We start from the raw sequence: 26,548 nt of genomic DNA, 5'->3' as shown, positions 1-26,548 counted from the left end.
ACCCTTATGTTGTATAAACAGGACATGCACACTTTAACAAACCAATCATTTCAGCGCCAGGGTCTGCCACACAACTGTGGCTGAAATGATTGGTTCGTTTGGGCCCCCACAAAACAAGCTGGCAATTAATCTGTCCCTGCACAAACTGGCTCTACGGAGGCAAGATGTCATCCTCATCCACCGATTCCTCACCCTCTTCAGTGTGTACATCCTCATCCTCACAGAGTATTAATTCGTCCCCGCTGGAACCACAGGTCCCTCTGTACGTTCTGGAGGCTGGTCTCCCTGGAAGAGTTGATAATTCATTTTATGAACATCATCTTCTCCACATTTTGTGGAAGCAACCTCCTACGCCTTTCGCTGACGAGGTTCCCGGCTGCACTAAACACTCTTTCGGAGTACACACTGGAGGGGGGGCAACTCAGGTAAAATAGAGCCAGTTTGTACAGGGACCTCCAAATTGCTTCTTTTTCCTGCCAGTACAGGTACGGACTGTCTGACATGCCTACTTGGATGCTGTCACCGATGTAATCCTTTAACAGACAGACGCACGCTTGTCGCTGCTGCTTTGAGGATGCAAGTGCGGCTACAGCCCACACAATTCACAAAGACAGAAAAAAAAGAAGAATATTTTTATTGTTTGTGGAACGCACTTTGAGGGTTACACCACCCTTTAACAGACAGACGCACGCTTGTCGCTGCTGCTTTGAGGATCCAAGTGCGGCTACAGCCCACACAATTCACAAAGACAGAAAAAAGAAGAAGAATATTTTTATTGTTTGTGTAGCACACTTTGAGGGTGTCACCACCCTTTAACAGACAGACGCACGCTTGTCGCTGCTGCTTTGAAGATGCAAGTGCGGCTACATCGAACACAAGTCACAAACACATTAAAAAAATAGTTTTTTATTTTTTGGAGCACTTTGAGAGTTACACCACCCTTTAACAGACAGACGCACGCTTGTCGCTGCTGCTTTGAGGATGCAAGTGCAGCTACAGCCCACACAATTCACAAAGACAGAAAAAAAAGAACAATATTTTTATTGTTTGTGTAGCACACTTTGAGGGTGTCACCACCCTTTAACAGACAGACGCACGCTTGTCGCTGCTGCTTTGAGGACAGTATCATATGCAGTGACAGTAGACTTGTCAGAAATTGTTGGCACGTCCTTCAGTACGGACCAGATGTCCAAACCAGCCCTTGACTTATGACACAGGCGCACGCTTGGCGCTGCTACTATGTTGATGCACGTGCGGCTACATCGCACACAAGTCACAAACACATTAAAAAAATAGTTTTTTTTTTTTTGGAGCACTTTGAGGGTTACACCACCCTTTAACAGACAGATGCACGCTTGTCGCTGCTGCTTTGAGGATGCAAGTGCGGCTACAGCCCACACATTTCACAAAGACAGAAAAAAAAGAACAATATTTTTATTGTTTGTGTAGCACACTTTGAGGGTGTCACCACCCTTTAACAGACAGACGCACGCTTGTCGCTGCTGCTTTAAGGATGCAGGTGCGGCTACATCGCACACAAGTCACAAACACATTAAAAAAATAGTTTTTTATTTTTTGGAGCACTTTGAGAGTTACACCACCCTTTAACAGACAGACGCACGCTTGTCGCTGCTGCTTTAAGGATGCAGGTGCGGCTACAGCCCACACATTTCACAAAGACCGGAAAAAAAAGAACAATATTTTTATTGTTTGTGTAGCACACTTTGAGGGTGTCACCACCCTTTAACAGACAGACGCACGCTTGTCGCTGCTGCTTTAAGGATGCAGGTGCGGCTACAGCCCACACATTTCACAAAGACCGAAAAAAAAAGAACAATATTTTAATTGTTTATGTAGCACACTTTGAGGGTGTCACCACCCTTTAACAGACAGACGCACGCTTGTCGCTGCTGCTTTAAGGATGCAGGTGCGGCTACAGCCCACACAATTCACAAAGACAGAAAAAAGAAGAATATTTTTATTGTTTGTGTAGCACACTTTGAGGGTGTCACCACCCTTTAACAGACAGACGCACGCTTGTCGCTGCTGCTTTGAGGATGCAAGTGCGGCTACATCGCACACAAGTCACAAACACATTAAAACATTTTTTTTATTTTTTGGAGCACTTTGAGAGTTACAACACCCTTTAACAGACAGACGCACGCTTGTCGCTGCTGCTTTGAGGATGCAAGTGCGGCTACAGCCCACACAATTCACAAAGACAGAAAAAAAAAGAACAATATTTTAATTGTTTGTGTAGCACACTTTGAGGGTGTCACCACCCTTTAACAGACAGACGCACGCTTGTCGCTGCTGCTTTAAGGATGCAGGTGCGGCTACAGCCCATACATTTCACAAAGACAGAAAAAAAAAGAACAATATTTTAATTGTTTGTGTAGCACACTTTGAGCGTGTCACCACCCTTTAACAGACAGACGCACGCTTGTCGCTGCTGCTTTGAGGATGCAGGTGGAATCTAGACGGGATTTGGAACCGAGGACACACTACCTCCATCAATTGTCTAAATCCCACTGCACTAATGGCGGATACCGGACGCACGTCTAACACCAACATAGCAGTCAAGGCCTCAGTTATACGTTTTGCTTCAGGATGACTGCTGTCGTACTTCATCCTCATCGCTAGGGACTGTTGGAGGGTCAATTGTTTAGTAAAAGTAGTGATGTTCCTACTTCCTCTCTGGGATGATGAACAACTCCCAGCAGCAGCAACAGCACTAGGAGGAAGTGGTTCTTGATCTTTCCCTATTTTATTTTTATCAGAGAAAGTTTGGTCCTCCATTTATGTTATATTGATATATACGTGCGGCTAAAGCGCACACAAACACAGAAAATATTTTTTTATTTTTGCTAGAGAGTAGTGCACTTTGTGGGTTACACCACCCTTTAAGAAATGAGCCAGCCGGCTCTTTACTTATGGGACACAGGCGCACGCTTGGCGCTGCTCCTTTGTTGATGCACGTGCAGCCACAGTGCACACAAGTCACAAACACAGAAAATATATATTTTTTTGGTTTGGAGTGTACTTTGGGGGTTACAGAACCCTTTAACGGTCAAGCCAGCCGGCCCTTTACTTATGACACAGGCGCACGCTTGGCACTACTTTGTTGATGCACGTGCGGCTACTGCGCACACAATTCACAAACACAGAAAATAATTTTTTTTTTGGTTTGGACTGGAGTGTACTTTCAGGGGTTACAGCACCCTTTAACGGTCAAGCCAGCTGGCCCTTTACTTATGACACAGGTGCACGCTTGGCACTACTTTGTTGATGCACGTGCGGCTACTGCGCACACAATTCACAAACACAGAAAATTATTTTTTTTTTGGTTTGGACTGGAGTGTACTTTCGGGGGTTACAGCACCCTTTAACGGTCAAGCCAGCCGGCCCTTTACTTATGACACAGGCGCACGCTTGGCACTACTTTGTTGATGCACGTGCGGCTACTGCGCACACAATTCACAAACACAGAAAATTATTTTTTTTTTGGTTTGGACTGGAGTGTACTTTGGGGGTTACAGCACCCTTTAACGGTCAAGCCAGCCGGCCCTTTACTTATGACACAGGCGCACGCTTGGCACTACTTTGTTGATGCACGTGCGGCTACTGCGCACACAATTCACAAACACAGAAAATATTTTTTTTTTGGTTTGGACTGGAGTGTACTTTCGGGGGTTACAGCACCCTTTAACGGTCAAGCCAGCCGGCCCTTTACTTATGACACAGGCGCACGCTTGGCACTACTTTGTTGATGCACGTGCGGCTACTGCGCACACAATTCACAAACACAGAAAATATTTTTTTTTTGGTTTGGACTGGAGTGTACTTTCGGGGGTTACAGCACCCTTTAATGGTCAAGCCAGCTGGCCCTTTACTTATGACACAGGCGCACGCTTGGCACTACTTTGTTGATGCACGTGCGGCTACTGCACACACAATTCACAAACACAGAAAATAATTTTTTTTTTGGTTTGGACTGGAGTGTACTTTCGGGGGTTACAGCACCCTTTAACGGTCAAGCCAGCCGGCCCTTTACTTATGACACAGGCGCACGCTTGGCACTACTTTGTTGATGCACGTGCGGCTACTGCGCACACAATTCACAAACACAGAAAATATATTATTTTTTTAGCACTTGGGGGGAGTACCCCTGATGGACAGAGCACCCCCTGGACAACACTACAGCACCCCTTTAGGACTGGAACACTGCACAGGACTTTGGAGTGGACACAGCCCCTATGGAGAACTGACTGCACAACACAGTCCAGCCAGCCCCTATGGACTTTGAAGTAGTGGACACAGCCCCTATTAACAACAGCAGCACAGCACAACACAGCCAGCCCCTATGGACTTTGAAGTAGTGGACAACAGCAGCACTACACTACACTACACTACACAGCCCTAACTCCCACCCTCCCTCTTCACTGTCCACAGCCGAGTGAGAAAATGGCGCCGACGCGGGTACCTTATATAGGATCCAAAACCCGCGAGACTCGGAAGGCGGGATGATGACGTTTTGCCTCGATTTCAGATCCGAGTCAGGCGGGAAAAGTCGAGCCTGACTCGGATCGGACTCGGATCGGGGGGGCTCGGGGGGGTTCGGATTTCAGAAATCCGAACCCGCTCACCCCTACTGCAGACATTTCCTGGAAGAAGAGATAAGGCATGCTGCATGATATACAGCAGCCGTCAGCCAGGCTCACACTCAGGGGAAGAAAAGCAGCAGTACTGCAAGGGTCGAGGAGGGGGCGGAGCCTGGCTCATCTGTGTCACACGATCTCTGTATATCTCGGCGCTTCCTGTTCCTGCCTCCTCCACCTCCCCTCAGAAACAGCCTAGGCTCCAAGCCTCCTCCACCTACCCCTGGAAGCAGCCTGGGCACTTCCAGCATCCTGCTCCACCTTCCTCCAGTGACAGGCTGGGCTCTCCCAGCATACTGCTAAACCTTCTCCTGCAGCAGCCTGGGCGACTGAACCCCCTCTTTGCAGCAGGTTATACTCAATCAGCCTGCTTCTCAGGCTCTGCTGCTCCAGACCCCCCTCGGGATGTGACATCACCCTCACCGCTGATATAAACAAATGGAATCAGCGGCGCCTGACTGGTGCAGACAGTGCCAGAGACTGCCGCCCTCAGCACACACCCACCCGATTCCCGCTGCCTCCAACTACACAGTGTGACAGTGACAATCTAGCTACCGGTGACCAGCACTAGGCCACACCCTCCAGCAATAGAGGGCGTGGCTATGAAGCAGCGGGGCCCACTGGGGAATCCCCTGAATCCCCGGCAGCCCAGTCCGAGCCTGTATTCATTACTTGTCATCTAACATCTCCTGGTGTCAGCGGCAGCAGCAGCAGCAGCAGCAGCAGAAGTTGAACCAATTCACGGGCCTTTGAAGAGGGGGCGGAGCCAAATGCCGGAAGTGGCATGGCTTAATCACAGCCCATGGCAGGTGGCTCCGTTAAAAGAAAATAAATTGGTTCATAAGGGAGATGTGGCCAGGGACAGTGGTCCTCATTCAGATCCGGTCGCAAGCGCAGATCGCACATGCAGCGGCCACACTGCGCGTGCGCAAGCCCCGGAGCAAGAGAGAAATTTTCTTGCTCCGGAGCTCACTACAATAGGGACGGCTGTCGATGTTGATTGACAGCTCGCCCCGTTTTGTAAGCATGGCGGGGGGGTGGTTTCACAAACTGAACGCCTGCCATTTTGTGGGCGGCCACACTGACATCAGCAGTGATGTCAGTGGGGAGCTTCCTGCTTGATCAGAGCAGGAAGCTCCCTGGGACTTGCGGTTGCCGAGACCCAACCTTAGGGTCTTGTTGCAAGCCCCGATGGTCGCGATGGTGTTGACCATCGCGACCATCAACCTAATCGGTCGCTAAAGCTGTGGGTGGTAACCTACAGCTTCGCTAGCGACCAGGACCACCTCTGAATGAGTGCCTGTGGGCCTGATTCAGAGCTGGACGCTCTGAACGAGCGCCCGCTCTGAATCAGGGCGTTTTTTTTTGTTTTGTGCGTCCACACACAGCTTATGCGAGCGTCCATGATGATGGTCGCGATGGTCAAGACCATCGCGACCATCGGGCTTGCGACGAGACCCTTGTGGTAGGGTCTCGTTGCCGCAAGCCCTGGAGTGATTTTGGCTCTATCAGAGCCAAAATCACTCCCACTGACATCACTAGTGATGTCAGTGGGGCCGGACCCAGATGGTAGGCGTTCCCATGGGAACACCTCCGTCTGGGCAGCCATGCCCCCAGCACGCCCACCAAAGGGGGCGTGCTGTCACTCACCATCGACAGCACGCCCCCTTTGGTGCGAGACCTGTAGTGACGGCTTCCCCGTCGCTCGCTGGGTCTCGCGCATGCGCACTACGGACCTCCCTCTGTCGTGCGCATGCGCACTTGGGCACCATCGACCCGCTTGCGAGCGTACAGCGCTAGCGAGCGGGTCTGAATGAGACCCTGTGTGTGGGGGCCCCTACTGTTCCTCCCATAATCCAGACCTGCTCCTGAGGACCCAACAGTGTTTGTACATATAGGAATTATTCAAGGAAGGCTGAACCAACAAGGGACCTTCAAAGCAGGCATAGAAAAACAGGATAATGGTTTTAAAGATGCAGCAACATTTAAGGAGGAAACATCTCAAACAGATTTTAGACTGTAGTGAAACCATTGCCGTCAAACGCTTGGATGTGTTGTGGCCGAGGCTCTTGAACAAGCCTGGAAATGGGTAATTACCATTCCATCTCTACACTTCTGGAGAGAGGAAGTAGCCCAGGGGCTGGGAGTGACATACATATGGGGATGGGGCTAGTGTGTCTTTAGTGTCTAAACTAAAGTGATCTCCTGCATTTCTTATCCGGACTTATGGTACGTACACACGACCATACAGCTGTACAATCAGATAACGATCATTGGGCCTGATTCAGAGCTGCTCGCTGCTAGCGAGCGCTCGCTCTGAATCAGGGTGTGTTTTTTTTTTTCTCCAGGCCGCTCGCTAAGCTGTGAGCGGGCTGGAGACCGTCGCGATTATCGCGACCATTGGGCTTGCGACGAGACCCTGTGATAGGGTCTCGGCTCCCGCAAGCCCGAGTGGACTTCCTGCTCTAATAGATATAGTAAACAGGCTAACCTGGTCGATATCGACCAGTTTGGCCAGCATGCACAGGCGATGGTCGATATCGACCATTTGTGCCTGCACATCGACTATCGTTTGGTCGTTTGAGGGGGCCATAAACTGATAATTTCAACGATAACGATATGAGCGATATCGTTATCGTACAAATCGACCAGTTTTATCTGACCGTGTGTATACACCATTACTTTTATCTTGGAACACACAGATAAAGGCCCTCATTCAGAGCCGCTCGTTAGCGGCAGTACGCTCGTTCCGAGCGATGTTTGCACATCTGCGCATGCGTACGGTTTTTAGTACGCATGCGCGAACCAGTCAGTGCGGCCGAAAATCGTTTGTACGCTATATAGCGAGTGCCTGCTATTTTGAGTGACAGAATGAGGCGTATGTGGGTGGTAACAGGGGAAGGTGCTTGAAAATGGGGAGTGGAGATCCGAACGCAGGCGTGCTTAAAGGTCAAAACGGGCGTTTTATGGGTGTGTATATTTAAAACAGCAGCGTCATTGACCACGTCACTTGGTTATTTTAGAGCCAGAACTGCTCGCAAATTTGTGGTAGCAAACACCAACCACAAGAATAGCGAGCAGTTCATACGCTGGTCGATGTACTCGATTAATCTAATGAATAGCGGACATGACGTATGGTGCGAGCGGCCAGGGGGCGTTTTTAACAAATAAACGAGCGTATGTTTTGCTCGCTCGTTCAGACTTAGAGGTGTGAACAGACTGCAATGTGCGTACGGATCATTTGAATAGCCACCCCTTGTTTTTAAACGAACGACCGCAAATAGCGAACGGCTCTGAATCAGGCCCAAAGTCTCCATAATCTTCAGTAAATTAGAGTTTGCAGCTTGTAGTTCAAACTAAAGATGCTGAAATTAGCTATAAAATGTGTAAAGTTAAATGGCTATGGGCGGGATGCAGCAAAGGAAGAAATGGGGTCAACCCCCAAAATGCGAGTTTGACCTAATTTCTTCAGTTCCCTAAGCCCCTGAATGTGATGCACTCCAGGGCTTGGTTGCAGAGACTAGCGCCATCTCCTGATGGCGTTCTCCTATAAAAACCTATGGGCTTCTATCAGGAGAGTGCTGTGAGAGGGATCCAATAGGATCCTTCCCAGCAACCCCTGCAGCATGCGCGTCCGTCTGCACATGGGCAGAAGGACGCCTGAAGGCTTCTGGGTCTTAAACCCAGAAGTGCCCCATTGGAAAAGGGCCGCTATTACCGAGAGAGCTCTCCTTTTTGCATTTCTTCCCGCCCTGTGTATTATAGTCTTTGTAACTTTATTTTCAGTCAAACAGTGAACTTACCAATGCTTGAGTTGGAAGATTGTGTTCATTATCTGACGAAAAACTGTTCAAAACAGGGGTGAAACCGTGCACTAAGGCCTGGGGTGATGATGGGGACCCCAGCCAACTTACAGTAGTGGGGGCTGTGGCATGGGCGGTAGGTCAGTGCCATTCCCAGGGCGCGATACTCTCCATGTCTTTTAGTGCTGGAGTTCCCACCGCACTAAATGATGTGCGTGGCTGTCCTTGTCGACCATCCTCTAGGGAGACTGAGGCTCTGGCTATTCTTTACACTACACTGCAATGGAGACGTCGTGATGTCAAAATGTCTCATTCCCAAAACAGAGAAGACGAGGATCTGCGGATAGAGGAGTGCCTGGCCAGCCCCTCAGAGAGAAGAACAGAATCGAAGTAGAAGAAAAGACGTGGAGGAGCGTGTAAGTAGGAAAAAAGATAAGGTGGGCAGAGGTTGGGGAGGATAGGGGGAGGGGCTAAACACAATGCTGCTGCTTTTGTGCATTGCCAGTGGCGTGCTATCTGTGCATTGCAGCTCACAGTTTCAACAGGGATAGGGGGCCCAAGGCATACCTTTGGTTAGTTCTGCCACCGGTTACAAATACAATACAATGCGCATGTTAGAACCGGCTTTCCCAAATTTAGCTCAACATTTTTGCAGTCAATATAAAGTTTGAGAATCGAACTGAAATATTCTAACTGAAAACCACGTTACAACAAATTCACACATCTCTCAGGTGATCTACTTCGCTGTCCCTGAGGTGCCCTATTGTCAGTGTGGTTTCATGTGAAATTCTAAATAAAAGTCGTGTGAATGAGACCTTAAATGATATATATGATAGAAAGTCTAGAGATCAGTGTTTAGTGCTCCCTGTAAGGAGATGTAGTTAATAGACTGTCGGACTACATGCGGCCGGTCTATATCCCGACAACTAAAGTACAACGGGGAACTTAAGATAGGTGTCGAAATACCGGCGTCTATCATAATCCCGGCGCCGGAATACAGAAGGACGCCCGACCAATGGTTAGTCACCCCCTGTGGAGGGTTAGGGTTAGGCTAGGGGGAGGGGAGGTGAGAGTGTTAGGCACCACTGGGGGGAGGTAAGGGTGAGGCACCCACCCGGGAGCATTAGGTTTAGGGTGCTGGAAAGGACGGGAGGGTTAGGTTTAGGCACCCCCGGGGGGAGTTATAGTTTGGCACGACCATGGAAGTGTTAGGGTTAGGCATCACTAAAGGAGAGTTCAGGGGAGGGGAGGGTACTTACCAGCCCTCGGCCCGTATTAAATTTGAGCTCGGTCGCAATACTTTTTTGCCTCCCGGACTTTTCGCCTACTTCGCTTGTTTTGCAGGTGGAAAAGTATCACGCGCGTGCCCGTGTATCGCCATATTCAATTTGAAAGTACGCGAAACTGAAACAGGCGGAAAGTACTGTCAGATTTGGGGAAATCAGCCTGAGACCCCCAAAAGATGCTCTGACAAGGGGGTTCACTATGGTACTCCCCTAGTTGGCTTGCTGAAGGTATTTGGTGTTTTTAAACGGGCTCAATAGCTGCTAAATAGTTTTTGTATACGTGGTGCAGAATAGTATTCAGGAGTATTTTTGGCTGAAAATAACTTATCCCAGCAAATATGGGGTACTTGAAACTGGGGGTCAGCATATTTTAAAGCTGCTAAAGTGAAGTTGAAAAAATCGTGAAAAATCTACCTGCCGAAAGCCCCTGCAATGAAAAAAACACCTGGGGCATACTTGGGGACCCCCCAGAGTCAAGTTCGCTAGTTTTTGTCTTTGTCCCCCAACATTTTTTTTTCGCCCCCAAATTCAAAGTGATTTTTTGGGGTATCCTTAAGTGTTTTTTTTTTATTTTTTGACACAGTTTACCTTTGGGGGACTGTCTGAAGGCTGCAGGGGGGTTCCCGCAACGTTGCACCCCAAAACCACAATTCTGCACTTTTTTCCGCCTGCTATTCATAGGCAAAACTTTTTTGCCTATTACATTGCATTGACTTTCCGCCTAGGTGGAAAGTCTTTCAAATTGAATATGGAGTAAAATCAAAACAGGCGAAAATGACGTCATCGGCGAAAAGTTTTCGCCCAAAACACGCGAAAATGGCTTTTCGCTCCAAATTGAATACGGGCCTTAGTCGGGATCTTGTCCTGTTGGGCTTCTGTAGCTACCGGTGTTTCATCCATTCCCCGTGTAAGTACAGCCTTTATAACATTGCACCAACCACTATGGTCAGGGCATCAGGTATATGTGGGTTCTGATATTATTTACATTTTAGTAAAATAAACCTTTAATTGTATTATGTTAGAGTGATGTCACATTTTAATGTAATGTTTTATTTTAACATTAAGAATAGAGGGAACCTCACCTTCCCGTAGCCTCACATGAATCTCCTTTTTTTGGTCATTGAACCATCCTGTGATCTCCACGTGGCAGCAGTAAGTTCCCTCATCTTCCTCGGTCACCTCAGTGATGGTCAGGGACACGTCCCCCTGTGATATGTTTCCCAGTAACTGGTATCTGTCAGATCTCCTCTGTGTCATTCTTTTGCCATCAGTCCAGATGATCACATGGTTACAATTCAAGGATGGGCAGCGGTCTCGTCCCCAGCACATGGAGGTCACCCTGTCACTGACAGGATATGTGCAGGGTAATGTCACTGTACCATTCACCGATCCCGTCACATGTTCTTCTGCTGCTGACAGAGCTGTGCAGAGAGAAGGGAGATGGCATCCAATGAAACGAAACCCCATTAATACTAATTATTATCACACCCAGAACTGCTTATTAGAACTGTTTATAGACATCTGTTTAAGGGACCCATACGATTCACAGATCCTGTGAATTTTTTTCCCCCAATCTACCAATCTGCGCCCATACTGTACATTACAGATAGTGATTTGCAGATCATTTTCAGGAAAGACAGATCTGCCGATCATGAAAGGCTTCATCATTTTACCAGTAGTGGTCGACAAATTGGCTGAACATTACCATACATTAACCATCTACAGCCCCAGTTGGTTGTTGAAATTCAACACATTAGACAACCTGATATACTAATTCCGATCACTTATTGGCGGTTGGTGCACCCCATACATTGCAGATTTTTTTACCCAATCATCTGCAAAATGGGGAATTGTCCAAATCTATTGCAGATGTATTGGGGGCCTCTTTTTTACCAAGACACCATTGATCATTGTGTACAAATACTGGGCGGGGATGCAGCAAAGATAGAAATGCAATGAAACACCCAAAATGCGGGTTTGACCGTATTCCTCATATGCACCAAGCCCCGGAATGTGATGGACTCTGAGACTTGGTTGCGGTGGGTAACGTCATATTCCTGACGCTGTTACCCTATAGAAGCCTATGGGCAGGGCTGGCTCCAGGGTTCGGAGCACCCTGTGCTGGCCCTTGAGAAGGCGCCCTAACATTGCGCGCGGTGTAGCCGTGCACGAACGATTTTGGGGGTGTACGCCACGCCCTCCTGTGTGACGTTATTTGGAGGCGTGCCCGCTGGGGGTAAAGCCCAGCACTCCGTCACTGGCTGGGCTACCCCCAGCCTTCTCCCGCCAGTGAATGGTTGCCGCGCGCATGCGCACGGCATCCATTCACACTCCGGGGGTCCGGCACCGCCGCACAGCTGCGGTGGTGGGGGTCCCCAACCTCCCGATTTGACCACCCGCTAGCCACTTCGGCCCGCGGGTGGAACAGCGGGACATTATTGTCCCGCTGAAATGGAGATGCTGGGGAGGGGTGCTGCCCTCTACGGGTGGCGCCCCTGTGTGACCGCACTGGTCGAACACCCCTAGAGTCGGCCCTGCCTATGGGCTTCTATCGGGAGAGTGCTTCGAGAGGAATCACAACCTGCACCCCCCGCAGTGCGAGCCTCCTTCTGCACATGCACAGAAGGACGTCAGAGGGGCTTCTATGTCATAGACCCGGAAGTCCCTCCATGGCAAAGGGCCGCTCTTACCGAGTGATCGGTCTTTGCAGTGTTCATCATGCATAGCTGGGTTACCAACGCCGGCATGCATGCGAAGACCAGCAGCATGCATCTCCTCCTGAATGCGATGCGTCATGCATCCCGCCAACTGTATGTCAGTGCGACTTATTGAAGATCTACCACCTAGTAATCTACCGCTTTAACATGTGTTGACATGTCCACACTGCATAGGCACTTTGCTCCTGACTCTGAGTTGCAATTCTGAAATTAAGTAAAACTAAAAGTATCCCCAGGATATTTCTAATATTTACCGCAGTCCTCCCTTTCCGTCAGCAGCCGCAGCCCCCATGGGGGCTGCTGGGCTGCCGGCTTTACCAAGCTCCGGGCCTGGCCGCTAATGCCATCTCGAGATTAGCCTGTGCATGCACAGTAGCACAGCCGAGGGGGTACAGCAGGAAGTAATGTGATTGTAATGCGATCACATCATGCTTGCCGACAATCTGGCTGACACTTCCGGGAGGGGGCAGTCAGGTCAGAACAGCGGTGGGCGTGGAGTGACATAGGTGGTATTATGATGACGTAATTCATAGTGAATCGAGTCATTGCCCCCCCCCCCCCTTCCCGAAGCGGAGAGGGGGGGGATCCGCAGAGTTTGGGAGTCTGGAGAGTAGACAAGTATTGATCACATTACTTCTAATAGTTTGCCAGGATGAGCTCCTGTCGGAGCCCCTATCCTGGCAACTCATCAGTGATACATCTGGGCAAATACCAATTCCAAATTGTGGCGATAAGGATGTCAGCATGACGTCGGAAGCGGACCCTTGAAGACACAGCTGAAGTAACCGCTGAACCACCAGGAAGGTTTTGTCGACAATCTGATACTTCTCGATATTTCTTCAGTGTCGATATGATGAATGTCGGCATGGTCAATGTCAAATGCCAAGCATGTCAAAATGCTGCATGTCAACATTACGACCATGGGGCTGATTCAGAGATGTACACTAACCTTATGGTTAACGCATATCTCCGATTGTAACTGCTCTGCGCTGGTGCAGGACCCGTCCCGTACTGCGGTTGCTTAGGGGACTTGGGCTCAGAGCAACAGGTGAGAAGAACCACTTTTGCAGGGCATCCTGCAGGCCAAGCCTTGTCTTGGAGCAAGTGTCTGCTAATCAGGAGTTGGTGTGGGGGTATGGATGAGGACCGAGGTGATGATTGACAACTGATAACATTGGCCAGTTGTCACCTGTCTCAGGGACAGTCCCTATGTTTGTAGCCTTGTTCCTGTGTTTCCATAGTGTCATTGCATATTTTGCTATACTGCATATGGGGTGTAATCCTCTCCTTATCCTCAGGCTATATAATGCTCACATAGAGGTTTTACACTGCAGTGTGATTTGGGGCACTTTGCGGCATATAGTTTAATTTGGGGCACAGTGTGGGATGGGGACCCCAAAAATATAAGTGTACCAGGCCCCAAGATTTCTGTTGCCGGCCCTGCTTATAACACGGTCTTATATCTCTATCTTACAATTCTGTCTTATAACACTCTTATAACGCTGTCTTATAAAGCTGTCTTATAATGCTATCTTATAACACAGTCTTATAATGCTGTCTTACTGTATAACACTGTCTTATAATGCTGTCTTACTGTATAACACTGTCTTATAAAGCTGCCTTAAAACACTGTCTTATATCTCTGCCTTATAATACTGTCATATCTTTGTCTTATAACACTGTCTTATGACGCTATCTTATAAAGCTGCCTTATAATACTCTTATATCTTTGTCTTATAACACTCTTATAAAGCTGTCTTATGACGCTATCTTATAAAGCTGCCTTGTAACACTGTCTTATATCTTTGTCTTATAATACTGTCTTCAGTGGCGAATTCAAGGCAGGGGGCACCCAGACACGTGCCCCCCCCTATCGTTTTTGGAGATTTCTTTTTTATACCTTTATTGTAGCTGCACGGCCGCCACCAGGATGAGGCTGCTGCTCTCAGCCCTCCCCAGGCCATGCAGCTACTGATGTGCGCTGCTGCGCGCATTTCAGCACCATGCTGTAAAGTTTCTTTTTCATTCAAAGAACCGGCACGCATGATGTCACGTGCGCCTCAGAGGAGAGGAAAGGACTCAGAAGGGCCGCGTGAGCAGCAGCCTGGAAGGTAAGTGTGGAGACTGGCTGGGGACACAGAACGTGGTCTGCTGGGGCCATAGAAGGGGGCTTACTGGGGCTGACTCTGGACTCAGAAGGGGGCTGCTGGTTCTAGGGACTCAAGATCGGCTGCTGGGGCTGGCTGGAGAAATAGAGGGGGGCTGCTGGGGATATAGAAGTAGGGCTGCTAGGGCTGGCCCTGAATACAGAAGGGGGGCTGGCTGGGACATATAAGGGGGCTAACTGGGGACATGGAAGGGGGCTGCTGGGGCTGGCTAGGGACATGGAGACTGATGGGGGGCTACTGGGGCTGGTTGGGGACACAGATAGGGGCTTCTTGGGATGGAGACACAGAAGGTGGGCTGTGGGATATGGGGACACATAATGGGGGCTGTTGGGGCTGGCTCTGGACACAGAAGGAGGACTGCTGGGGCTGGCTGGGGACACAGAAGATGGGCTGCTGGAGATGGGACACATAAGGGGGGCTGCTTGGGATGGAGACAAAGAAGGGAGGCTGCTGGGGCTGGCTGGGGACACAGATAGGGGGCTTCTTGGGATGGAGACACAGAAGGGGGCTACTGGGGCTGGTTGGGGACACAGATAGGGGGCTGCTTGGGATGGATACACAGATGGGGGGGCTGCTCGATCTGAGGACATATAATGGTGGCTGCTGGGGCTGGCTCTGGACATGGAAGGAGGACTGCTGGGGCTGGCTGGGGACACAGAAGAGGGGCTGCTGGAGCTGGGGACACAGCAGGGGGGCTGGCTGGAGAGACAGAAAGGGGAGTCTGCTGGGGACATAGAAGGGGGTCTGCTGGGGCTGGCAGGGGACACAGGAGGGAGTTGCTGGGGCTGGCTCTAAATACAGAAGGGAGGCTGGCTGGGGACATAGTAGGGGGCTGCTGGGGCTGGCTGGGGACATGGAAGGAGGCTGCTGGGGCTGGCTGGGGACACAGAAAGGGGGCTGCTTGAGATGGAGACACAGAAGAGGGGCTACTGGGGCTGGCTGCGGACACAGATAGGGGGCTGCTTAGGTTGGAGACACAGATGGGGACTGCTGGATTTGGACACATATAATGGGGTTGACTGGGGACACATAAGATGGGCTGCTGGAGATGGGACACAGAAGGGGGGCTGCTAAGGATGGAGAGAGAAAGGGGGCTGATGGAGCTGGGGACACAGCAGGGGGCTGACTGGAAAGACAGAAAGGGGGCTGCTGGGGCTGGCAACAGAGCAGGGGGGCTGTCTGGAAATGGAGAGACACTGCAGAAACATGGGGGGCTGCCTCTATTTGTTACACTTATAACACAATCTGAGCAACCGTGCGGCTCCCCCTCCCTTAGCTCCCCTCTTCCTCAGCAGTGTCACGTCAGAGCAGGCTGCTGCGGGTGATACTGTTGGGGGATTAGTTTAAAGATGAGCAGTTTGCTGGTGCTGCCCATGGTGTGGAAGGCTGTGAGGGGTGTAATGGAGGAGTACTGTGATGTGAATATTAAAGGGGGAGTACTGTGAGGTGAAATTTGAAGGAAGGTGTGAGGGGTGCTGTGATATGATAAAGGGGGGATAGTGCATTGAAGTGCACTGCAGTGAAAGGAGAACATTGAAGGGGAGGGGAAGGTGTGATGTGCTCTGACCTGCCTACAGACTCTCTCACCCTGTCACCCACAACATCTGCCCCCCTACACTCACCATATCACCTAAAAGATCTGTCCCTGCACACTCACCCTGTTGCCTACTTTACCTGTCCTCTTACAACCACTCAGTCACATACCAGACCTGTCCCAGCATACTCATCAGGTCACCTACCAGACCTGTCCCCACACACTCACCCTGTCACCTACCAGACCTGTCCCAGCACACTCATCCTGTCACTTACCAGACCTGTCCCCGCACCCTCACCCTGTCACCTACCAGACCTGTCCCAGCACACTCATCCTGTCACCTACCAGACTTGTCCCAGCACACTCATCCTGTCACCTACCAGACCTGTCCCAGCACACTCATCCTGTCACCTACCAGACCTGTCCCAGCACACTCATCCTGTCACCTACCAGACTTGTCCCAGCACACTCACCCTGTCATCTACCAGACCTGCCCTGCACACTCACCCTGTCACCTACCAGACTTGTCCCAGCACACTCACCCTGTCGCCTACCATACACTTTTCCGCATACTCACACTGTCACCTACCAGACCTGTCCCTGCACACTCACCCTGTCACCTACCAAACCTGTCTCCGTACACTCACCCTGTCACCTACCAGACCTGTCCAAGCACACTCACCCTGTCACCTACCAGACCTGTCCCAGCACACTCACCCTGTCTCCTACCAGACCTGTCCCAGCACACTCATCCTGTCACCTACCAGACCTGTCCCCGCACACTCACCCTGTCACCTACTATACGCTTCTCTGCATACTCACACGGTCACCTACCAGACCTGTCCCAGCACACTCATCCTGTCACCTACCAGACCTGTCCCAGCATACTCACCCTGTCACCTACCAGGCCTGCCCTGCACACTTACCCTGTCACCTACCAGACCTGTCCCCGCACACTCACCCTGTCACCTACCAGACCTGTCCCAGCACACTCACCCTGTCACCTACCAGACCTGTCCCTGCACACTCACCCTGTCACCTACCTGACCTGTCCCAGCACACTCACCCTGTCACCTACCAAACCTGTCTCCATACACTCACCCTGTCACCTACCAGACCTGTCCCAGCACACTCACCCTGTCACCTACAAGACCTGTCCCAGCACACTCACCCTGTCTCCTACCAGACCTGTCCCAGCACACTCATCATGTCACCTACCAGACCTGTCCCCGCACACTCACCCTGTCACCTACTATACGCTTCTCTGCATACTCACACGGTCAACTACCAGACCTGTCCCTGCACACTCATCCTGTCACCTACCAGACCTGTCCCAGCATACTCACCCTGTCACCTACCAGGCCTGCCCTGCACACTCACCCTGTCACCTACCAGACCTGTCCCCGCACACTCACCCTGTCACCTACCAGACCTGTCCCCGCACACTCACCCTGTCACCTACCAGACCTGTCCCCGCACACTCACCCTGTCACCTACCAGACCTGTCCCAGCACACTCACCCTGTCACCTACCAGACCTGTCCCTGCACACTCACCCTGTCACCTACCAGAACTGTCCCAGCACACTCATCCTGTCACCTACCAGACCTCTCCCTGACACTCACCCTGTCATCTACCAGACCTGTCCCTGCACACTTACCCTGTCACCTACCAGACCTGTCCCTGCACACTCAATCTGTTACCTACCAGACCTGTCCCAGCACACTCACCCTGTCGCCTACCATACACTTATCCGCATACTCATCCTCTCACCTACCAGACCTGTCCCTGCACAGTCATCCTGTCACCTACCAGACCTGTCCCTGACACTCACCCTGTCACCTACCAGACCTGTCCCAGCACACTCACCCTGTCACCTACCAGACCTGTCCCAGCACACTCATCCTGTCACCTACCAGACCTGTCCCAGCACACTCACCCTGTCACCTACTATACGCTTCTCTGCATACTCACACGGTCACCTACCAAACCTGTCCCAGCACACTCATCCTGTCACCTACCAGACCTGTCCCAGCATACTCACCCTGTCACCTACCAGGCCTGCCCTGCACACTCACCCTGTCACCTACCAGACCTGTCCCCGCACACTCACCCTGTCACCTACCAGACCTGTCCCAGCACACTCACCCTGTCACCTACCAGACCTGTCCCTGCACACTCACCCTGTCACCTACCAGAACTGTCCCAGCACACTCATCCTGTCAACTACCAGACCTCTCACTGACACTCACCGTCATCTACCAGACCTGTCCCTGCACACTTACCCTGTCACCTACCAGACCTGTCCCTGCACACTCAATCTGTTACTTACCAGACCTGTCCCAGCACACTCACCCCGTCGCCTACCATACGCTTCTCCGCATACTCATCCTGTCACCTACCAGACCTGTCCCTGCACAGTCATCCTGTCACCTACCAGACCTGTCCCTGACACTCACCCTGTCACCTACCAGACCTGTCCCAGCACACTCATCCTGTCACCTACCAGACCTGTCCCAGCACACTCATCCTGTCACCTACCAGGCCTGCCCTGCACACTCACCCTGTCACCTACCAGACCTGTCTCCGCACACTCACCCTGTCACCTACCAGACCTGTCCCAGCACACTCACCCTGTCACCTACCAGACCTGTCCCAGCACACTCATCCTGTCACCTACCAGACCTGTCCCAGCACACTCACCCTGTTACCTACGAGACGTCTCCCAGCACACTCACCCTGTCACCTACCAGACCTGTCCCAGCACACTCATCCTGTCACCTACCAGACCTGTCCCCGCACACTCACCCTGTCACCTACTATACGCTTCTCTGCATACTCACACTGTCACCTACCAGACCTGTCCCTGCACACTCACCCTGTCGCCTATCATACGCTTCTCCGTATACTCATCCTGTCACCTAACAGACCTGTCCCTGCAAACTCACCCAGTCACCTACCAGACCTGTCCCTGCACTCCAATCCTGTCACCTACCAGACCTGTTCCTGACACTCACCCTGTCACCTACCAGACCTGCCCCAGCACACTCATCCTGTCACCTACCAGACCTGTCCCAGCACACTCACACTGTCACCTACCAGACCTGTCCCAGCACACACCCCCTGTCACCTACCAGGCCTGCCCTGCACACTCACCCTGTCACCTACCAGACGTGTCCCCGCACACTCACCCTGTCACCTACTATACGCTTTTCTGCATACTCACACGGTCACCTACCAGACCTGTCCCAGCACACTCATCCTGTCACCTACCAGACCTCTCCCTGCATACTCACCCTGTCACCTACCAGGCCTGCCTGCACACTCACCCTGTCACCTACCAGACCTGTCTCAGCACACTCATCCTGTCACCTACCAGACCTGTCCCTGCACACTCACCCTGTCACCTACCAGAACTGTCCCAGCACACTCATCCTGTCACCTACCAGACCTCTCCCTAACACTCACCATGTCATCTACCAGACCTGTCCCTGCACACTTACCCTATTACCTACCAGACCTGTCCCAGCACACTCACCCCGTCACCTACCATACGCTTCTCCGCATACTCATCCTGTCACCTACCAGACCTGTTCCTGCACAGTCATCCTGTCACCTACCAGACCTGTCCCTGACACTCACCCTGTCACCTACCAGACCTGTCCCAGCACACTCATCCTGTCACCTACCAGGCCTGCCCTGCACACTCACCCTGTCACCTACCAGACCTGTACCTGCTCACTCATCCTGTCACCTACCAGACCTGTCCCTGCTCACTCATCCTGTCACCTACCAGACCTGTCCCAGCACACTCACCCTGTCACCTACCAGACCTGTCCCAGCACACTCACCCTGTCACCTACCATACGCTTCTCCGCATACTCATCCTGTCACCTACCAGACCTGTTCCTGCACAGTCATCCTGTCACCTACCAGACCTGTCCCTGACACTCACCCTGTCACCTACCAGACCTGCCCTGCACACTCATCCTGTCACCTACCAGACCTGTACCTGCTCACTCATCCTGTCACCTACCAGACCTGTCCCTGCTCACTCATCCTGTCACCTACCAGATCTGTCCCTGCACACTCAATCTGTCGCCTACCAGACCTGTCCAAGCACACACACCTCGTCGCCTACCATACGCTTCTCTGCATACTCATCCTGTCACCTACCAGACCTGTTCCTGCACAGTCATCCTGTCACCTACCAGACCTGTCCCTGACACTCACCCTGTAACCTACCAGACCTGCCCTGCACACTCATCCTGTCACCTACCAGACTTGTCCCAGCACACTCACCCTGTCGCCTACCATACGCTTCTCTGCAAACTCACTCTGTCACCTACCAGACCTGTCCCTGCACACTCACCCTGTCACCTATCAGACCTGTACCCGCACACACACCCTGTCACCTACCAGACCTGTCCACCCTGTCACCTACCAGACCTGTCCCAGCACACTCACCCTGTCACCTACCAGACCTGTCCCCGCACACTCACCCTGTCACCTACCAAACCTGTACCCGCAAACTCACCCTATCACCTACCAGACCTGTTCCAGCACACTCACCCTGTTACCTACCAGACCTGTCCCAGCACACTCACCCTGTCACCTACCAGACCTGTCCCAGCACACTCATCCTGTCACCTACCAGACCTGTCCCCGCACACTCACCCTGTCACCTACTATACGCTTCTCTGCATACTCACACTGTCACCTACCAGACCTGTCCCTGCACACTCACCCTGTCGCCTATCATACGCTTCTCCGCATACTCATCCTGTCACCTACCAGACTTGTCCCTGCAAACACACCCTGTCATCTACCAGACCTGTCCCTGCACACTCATCCTGTCACCTACCAGACCTGTCCCTGACACTCACCCTGTCACCTACCAGACCTGTCCCAGCACACTCATCCTGTCAACTAAAAGACCTGTCCCAGCACTCTCACCCTGTCACCTACCAGACCTGTCCCTGCACACTCATCCTGTCACCTACCAGACATGTCCCAGCACACTCATCCTGTCACCTACCAGACCTGTCCCAGCACACTCACCCTGTCACCTACCAGACCTGTCCCAGCACACTCATCCTGTCACCTACCAGACCTGTCCCCGCACACTCACCCTGTCACCTATCATACGCTTCTCTGAATACTCACACTATGACCTACCAGACCTGTCCCAGCACACTCTCCCTGTCACCTACCAGACCTGTCCCTGCACACTCATGCTGTCGCCTACCATATGCTTCTCCGCATACTCACACTGTCACCTACCAGACCTGTCCCAGCACACTCAATCTGTCGCCTACCAGACCTGTCCCAGCACACTCACCTCGTCGCCTACCATACGCTTCTCCGCATACTCATCCTGTCACCTACCAGACCTGTCCCCACACACTCACCCTGTCACCTACCAGACCTGTCCCCGCACACTCATCCCGTCACCTACCAGACCTGTCCCCGCACACTCACCCTGTCACCTACCAGACCTGTCCCAGCACACTCACCCTGTCACCTTCCAGACCTGTCCCAGCACACTCACCCAGTCACCTACCAGACCTGCCCTGCACACTCATCCCTTCACCTACCAGACCTGTCCCCGCACACTCACCCTGTCACCTACCAGACCTGTCCCCGCACACTCACCCTGTCACATACCAGACCTGTCCCAGCACACTCACCCTGTCACCTACCAGACCTGTCTCCACACACTCACCCTGTCACCTACCAGACCTGTCCCAGCACACTCACCCTGTCACCTAACAGACCTGTCCCAGCACACTCATCCTGTCACCTACCAGACCTGTCCCCACACACTCACCCTGTCACCTACCACACCTGTCCCTGCTCACTCATCCTGTTACCTACCAGACCTGTCCCAGCACACTCACCCTCTCACCTACCAGACCTGTCCCAGCACACTCATCCTGTCACCTACCAGACCTGTCCCCGCACACTCACCCTGTCACCTACCATACGCTTCTCTGCATACTCACCCTGTAACCTACCAGACCTGTCCCCGCACACTCACCCTGTCACCTACCATATGCTTGTCCGCATACTCACAATGTCGCCTACCAGACCTGTCCAAGCACACACACCTCGCCGCCTACCATACGCTTCTCCGCATACTCATCCTGTCACCTACCAGAACTGTCCCCGCACACTCACCCTGTCACCTACCAGACCTGTCCCAGCACACTCATCCTGTCACCTACCAGACCTGTCCCCGCACACTCACCCTGTCACATACCAGAACTGTCCCAGCCCACTCACCATGTCACCTACCAGACCTGTCCCAGCACACTCATCCTGTCACCTACCAGACCTGTCCCTGCACACTCACCCTGTCATCTATCAGACCTGTCACTGCACACTTACCCTGTCACCTACCAGACCTGTCCCTGCACACTCAATCTGTTACCTACCAGACCTGTCCCAGCACACTCACCCCGTCGCCTACCATACGCTTCTCCGCATACTCATCCTGTCACTTACCAGACCTGTCCCTGCACAGTCATCCTGTCACCTACCAGACCTGTCCCTGACACTCACCATGTCACCTACCAGACCTGTCCCAGCACACTCATCCTGTCACCTACCAGGCCTGCCCTGCACACTCACCCTGTCACCTACCAGACCTGTCCCTGCACACTCATCCTCTCACCTACCAGACCTGTCTCTGACACTCACCCTGTCATCTACCAGACCTGTCCCAGCACACTCACCCCGTCGCCTACCATACGCTTCTCCGCATACTCATCCTGTCACCTGCCAGACTTGTCCCTGCAAACACACCCTGTCACCTACCAGACCTATCCCTGCACACTCATCCTGTCACCTACCAGACCTGTCCCTGACACTCACCCTGTCACCTTCCAGACCTGTCCCAGCACACATCCTATCACCTACCAGACCTGTCCCAGCACACTCATCCTGTCACCTACCAGACCTGTCCCCGCACACTCACCCTGTCACCTACCATACGCTTCTCAGAATACTCATGCTGTCGCCTAGCATATGCTTCTCCGCATACTCACACTGTCACCTACCAGACCTGTCCTTGCAAACTCAATCTGTCGCCTACCAAACCTGTCCCCGCACACTCATCCCGTCACCTACCAGACCTGTCCCCGCACACTCATCCCGTCACCTACCAGATGTGTCCCCGCACACTCACCCTGTCACCTACCAGACCTGTCCCCGCACACTCACCCTGTCAACTAGCAGACCTGTCCCAGCACACTCATCCTGTCACCTACCAGACCTGTCCCTGCACACTCACCCTGTCACATACCAGACCTGTCCCAGCACACTCACCATGTCACCTATCAGACCTGTCCTAGCACACTCATCCTGTCACCTACCAGACCTGTCCCAGCACAATCATCCTGTCACCTACCAGACTTGTCCCAGCACTCTCACCCTGTCACCTACCAGACCTGCCCTGCACACTCACCCTGTCACCTACCAGACTTGTCCCAGCACACTCAACCTGTCGTCTACCATACGCTTCTCCGCATACTCACACTGTCACCTACCAGACCTGTCCCTGCACACTCACCCTGTCACCTACCAAACCTGTCCCCGTACACTCACCCTGTCACCCACCAGACCTGTCCCAGCACACTCACCCTGTCACCTACCAGACCTGTCCCAGCACACTCAGCCTGTCTCCTACCTGACCTGTCCCAGCACACTCATCCTGTCACCCACCAGACCTGTCCCCGCACAGTCACCCTGTCGCCTACCATACGCTTCTCCGCATACTCACACTGTCACCTACCAGACCTGTCCCCGCACACTCACCCTGTCACCTACCAGACCTGTCCCCGTACACTCACCCTGTCACCTACCAGACCTTTCCCAGCACACTCAACCTGTCACCTACCAGACCTGTCCCTGCACACTCAACCTTTCAGCTACCTGAACTGTCCCAGCACACTCATCCTGTCACCTACCAGACCTCACCCTGACACTCTCCCTGTCATCTACCAGACCTGTCCCTGCACACTTACCCTGTCACCTACCAGACCTGTCCCTGCACACTCAATCTGTTACCTACCAGACCAGTCCCAGCACACTCACCCCGTCGCCTACCATACGCTTCTCCGCATACTCATCCTGTCACCTACCAGACCTGTCCCTGCAAACACACCCTGTCACCTACCAGACCTGTCCCTGCACACTCATCCTGTCACCTACCAGACCTGTCCCTGACACTCACCCTGTCACCTACCAGACCTGTCCCATCACACTCATCCTGTCACCTACCAGACCTGTCCCTGCACACTCACCCTGTCACCTACCAGGCCTGCCCTGCACACTCACCCTGTCACCTACCAGACCTGTCCCAGCACACTCACCCTGTCACCTACCAGACTTGTCCCTGCACACTCAATCTATTACCTACCAGACCTGTCCCAGCACACTCACCCTGTCGCCTATCAGACGCTTCTCCGCATACTGATCCTGTCACCTAGCAGACCTGTCTCTGCAAACTCACCCTGTCACCTACCAGACCTGTCCCTGCACACTCATCCTGTAACCTACCAGACCTGTCCCTGACACTCACCCTGTCACCTACCAGACCTGTCCCAGCACACTCACCCTTTCACCTACCAGACCTGTCCCCGCACACTCACCCTGTCACCTACCAGAACTGTCCCAGCACACTCACCCTGTCATCTACCAGACCTGCCCTGCACACTCACCCTGTCACCTACCAGACTTGTCCCAGCACACTCACCCTGTCGCCTACCTTACGCTTCTCCGCATACTCACACTGTCACCTACCAGACCTGTCCCTGCACACTCACCCTGTCACCTACCAAACCTGTCCCTGACACTCACCCTGTCATCTACCAGACCTGTCCCTGCACACTTACCCTGTCTCCTACCAGACCTGTCCCTGCACACTCAATCTGTTACCTACCAGACCTGTCCCAGCACACTCACCCCGTCGCCTACCATACGCTTCTCCGCATACTCATCCTGTCACCTACCTACCAGACCTGTCCCTGCAAACACACCCTGTCACCTACCAGACCTGTCCCTGTACACTCATCCTGTCACCTACCAGACCAGTCCCTGACACTCACCCTGTCACCTACCAGACCTGTCCCCGCACACTTACCCTGTCACCTACCATACCTGTCCCCGCACTCTCACTCTGTCACCTACCAGGCCTGCCCCCGCACACTCACCCTGTCACCTACCATACGCTTCTCCGCATACTCACACTGTCACCTACCAGACCTGTCCCTGCACACTCACCCTGTCACCTACCAAACCTGTCCCTGACACTCACCCTGTCATCTACCAGACCTGTCCCTGCACACTTACCCTGTCACCTACCTGACCTGTCCCAGCACACTCATCCTGTCACCTACTAGACCTGTCCCCGCGCACTCACCCTGTCACATACCAGACCTGTCCCAGCACACTCACCCTGTCACCTACCAGACCTGTCCAAGCACACTCATCCTGTCACCTACCAGACCTGTCCCCGCACACTCACCCTGTCACCTACTGTACGCTTCTCTGCATACTCACACTGTCACCTACCTGACCTGTTCCTTCACACTCACCCTGTCACCTATCATATGCTTCTCCGCATACTCATCCCGTCACCTACCAGACCTGACCCTGCACACTCATCCTGTCACCTACCAGACCTGTCCTTGACACTCATCCTGTCACCTACCAGACCTGTCCCAGCACACTCATCCTGTCACCTACCAGACCTGTCCCAGCACACTCACCCTGTCACCTACCAGACCTGTCCCAGCACACTCACCCTGTCACCTACCAGGCCTGCCCTGCACACTCACCCTGTCACCTACCAGACCTGTCCCCGCACACTCACCCTGTCACCTACCAGACCTGTCCCCGCACACTCATCCTGTCACCTACCAGACCTGTACCAGCACACTCACCCTGTCACCTACCAGACCTGCCCCCGCACACTCACCCTGTCACCTACCAGACCTGTCCCAGCACACTCACCATGTCACCTACCAGGCCTGTCCCCGCACACTCATCCTGTCACCTACCAGATATGTCCCAGCACACTCACCCTGTCACCTACCAGACTTGTTCCAGCACACTCACCCTGTCACCTACCAGACCTGTCCCTGCACACTCACCCTGTCACCTTCCAGAACTGTCCCAGCACACTCAGCCTGTCACCTACCAGACTTGTCCCAGCACACTCATCCTGTCACCTACCAGACCTGTCTCTGACACTCACCCTGTCACCTACCAGACCTGTCCCTGCACACTCATCCTGTCACCTACCAGACCTGTCCCTGACACTCACCCTGTCACCTACCAGACCTGTCCCAGCACACTCACCCTGTCACCTACCAGACC

The 26,548-nt window shown here is 52.7% G+C and overlaps 1 protein-coding gene across 1 annotated transcript in view; it reads right to left on the bottom strand.

The window, feature by feature from the left end:
* Positions 1-26,548, bottom strand: part of LOC148517701 (hepatitis A virus cellular receptor 1 homolog) — a 75,604-nt gene that overhangs the window by 37,229 nt on the left and 11,827 nt on the right. The window contains exon 2 of the mRNA XM_088478323.1: positions 10,830-11,168. Within this exon, the coding sequence (XP_088334449.1) occupies positions 10,830-11,168 (339 nt within the window). The remainder of the gene's footprint in view (positions 1-10,829; positions 11,169-26,548) is intronic.

The sequence above is a fragment of the Taudactylus pleione genome, unplaced genomic scaffold, assembly GCF_031769625.1.
Source record: "Taudactylus pleione unplaced genomic scaffold, aTauple2 ptg000212l, whole genome shotgun sequence".
In the NCBI taxonomy this organism is placed as follows: domain Eukaryota; kingdom Metazoa; phylum Chordata; class Amphibia; order Anura; family Myobatrachidae; genus Taudactylus; species Taudactylus pleione.
The sequence above is the reverse complement of the archived record's forward strand: the minus strand, read 5'-3'. Positions and strand labels throughout refer to the sequence as shown.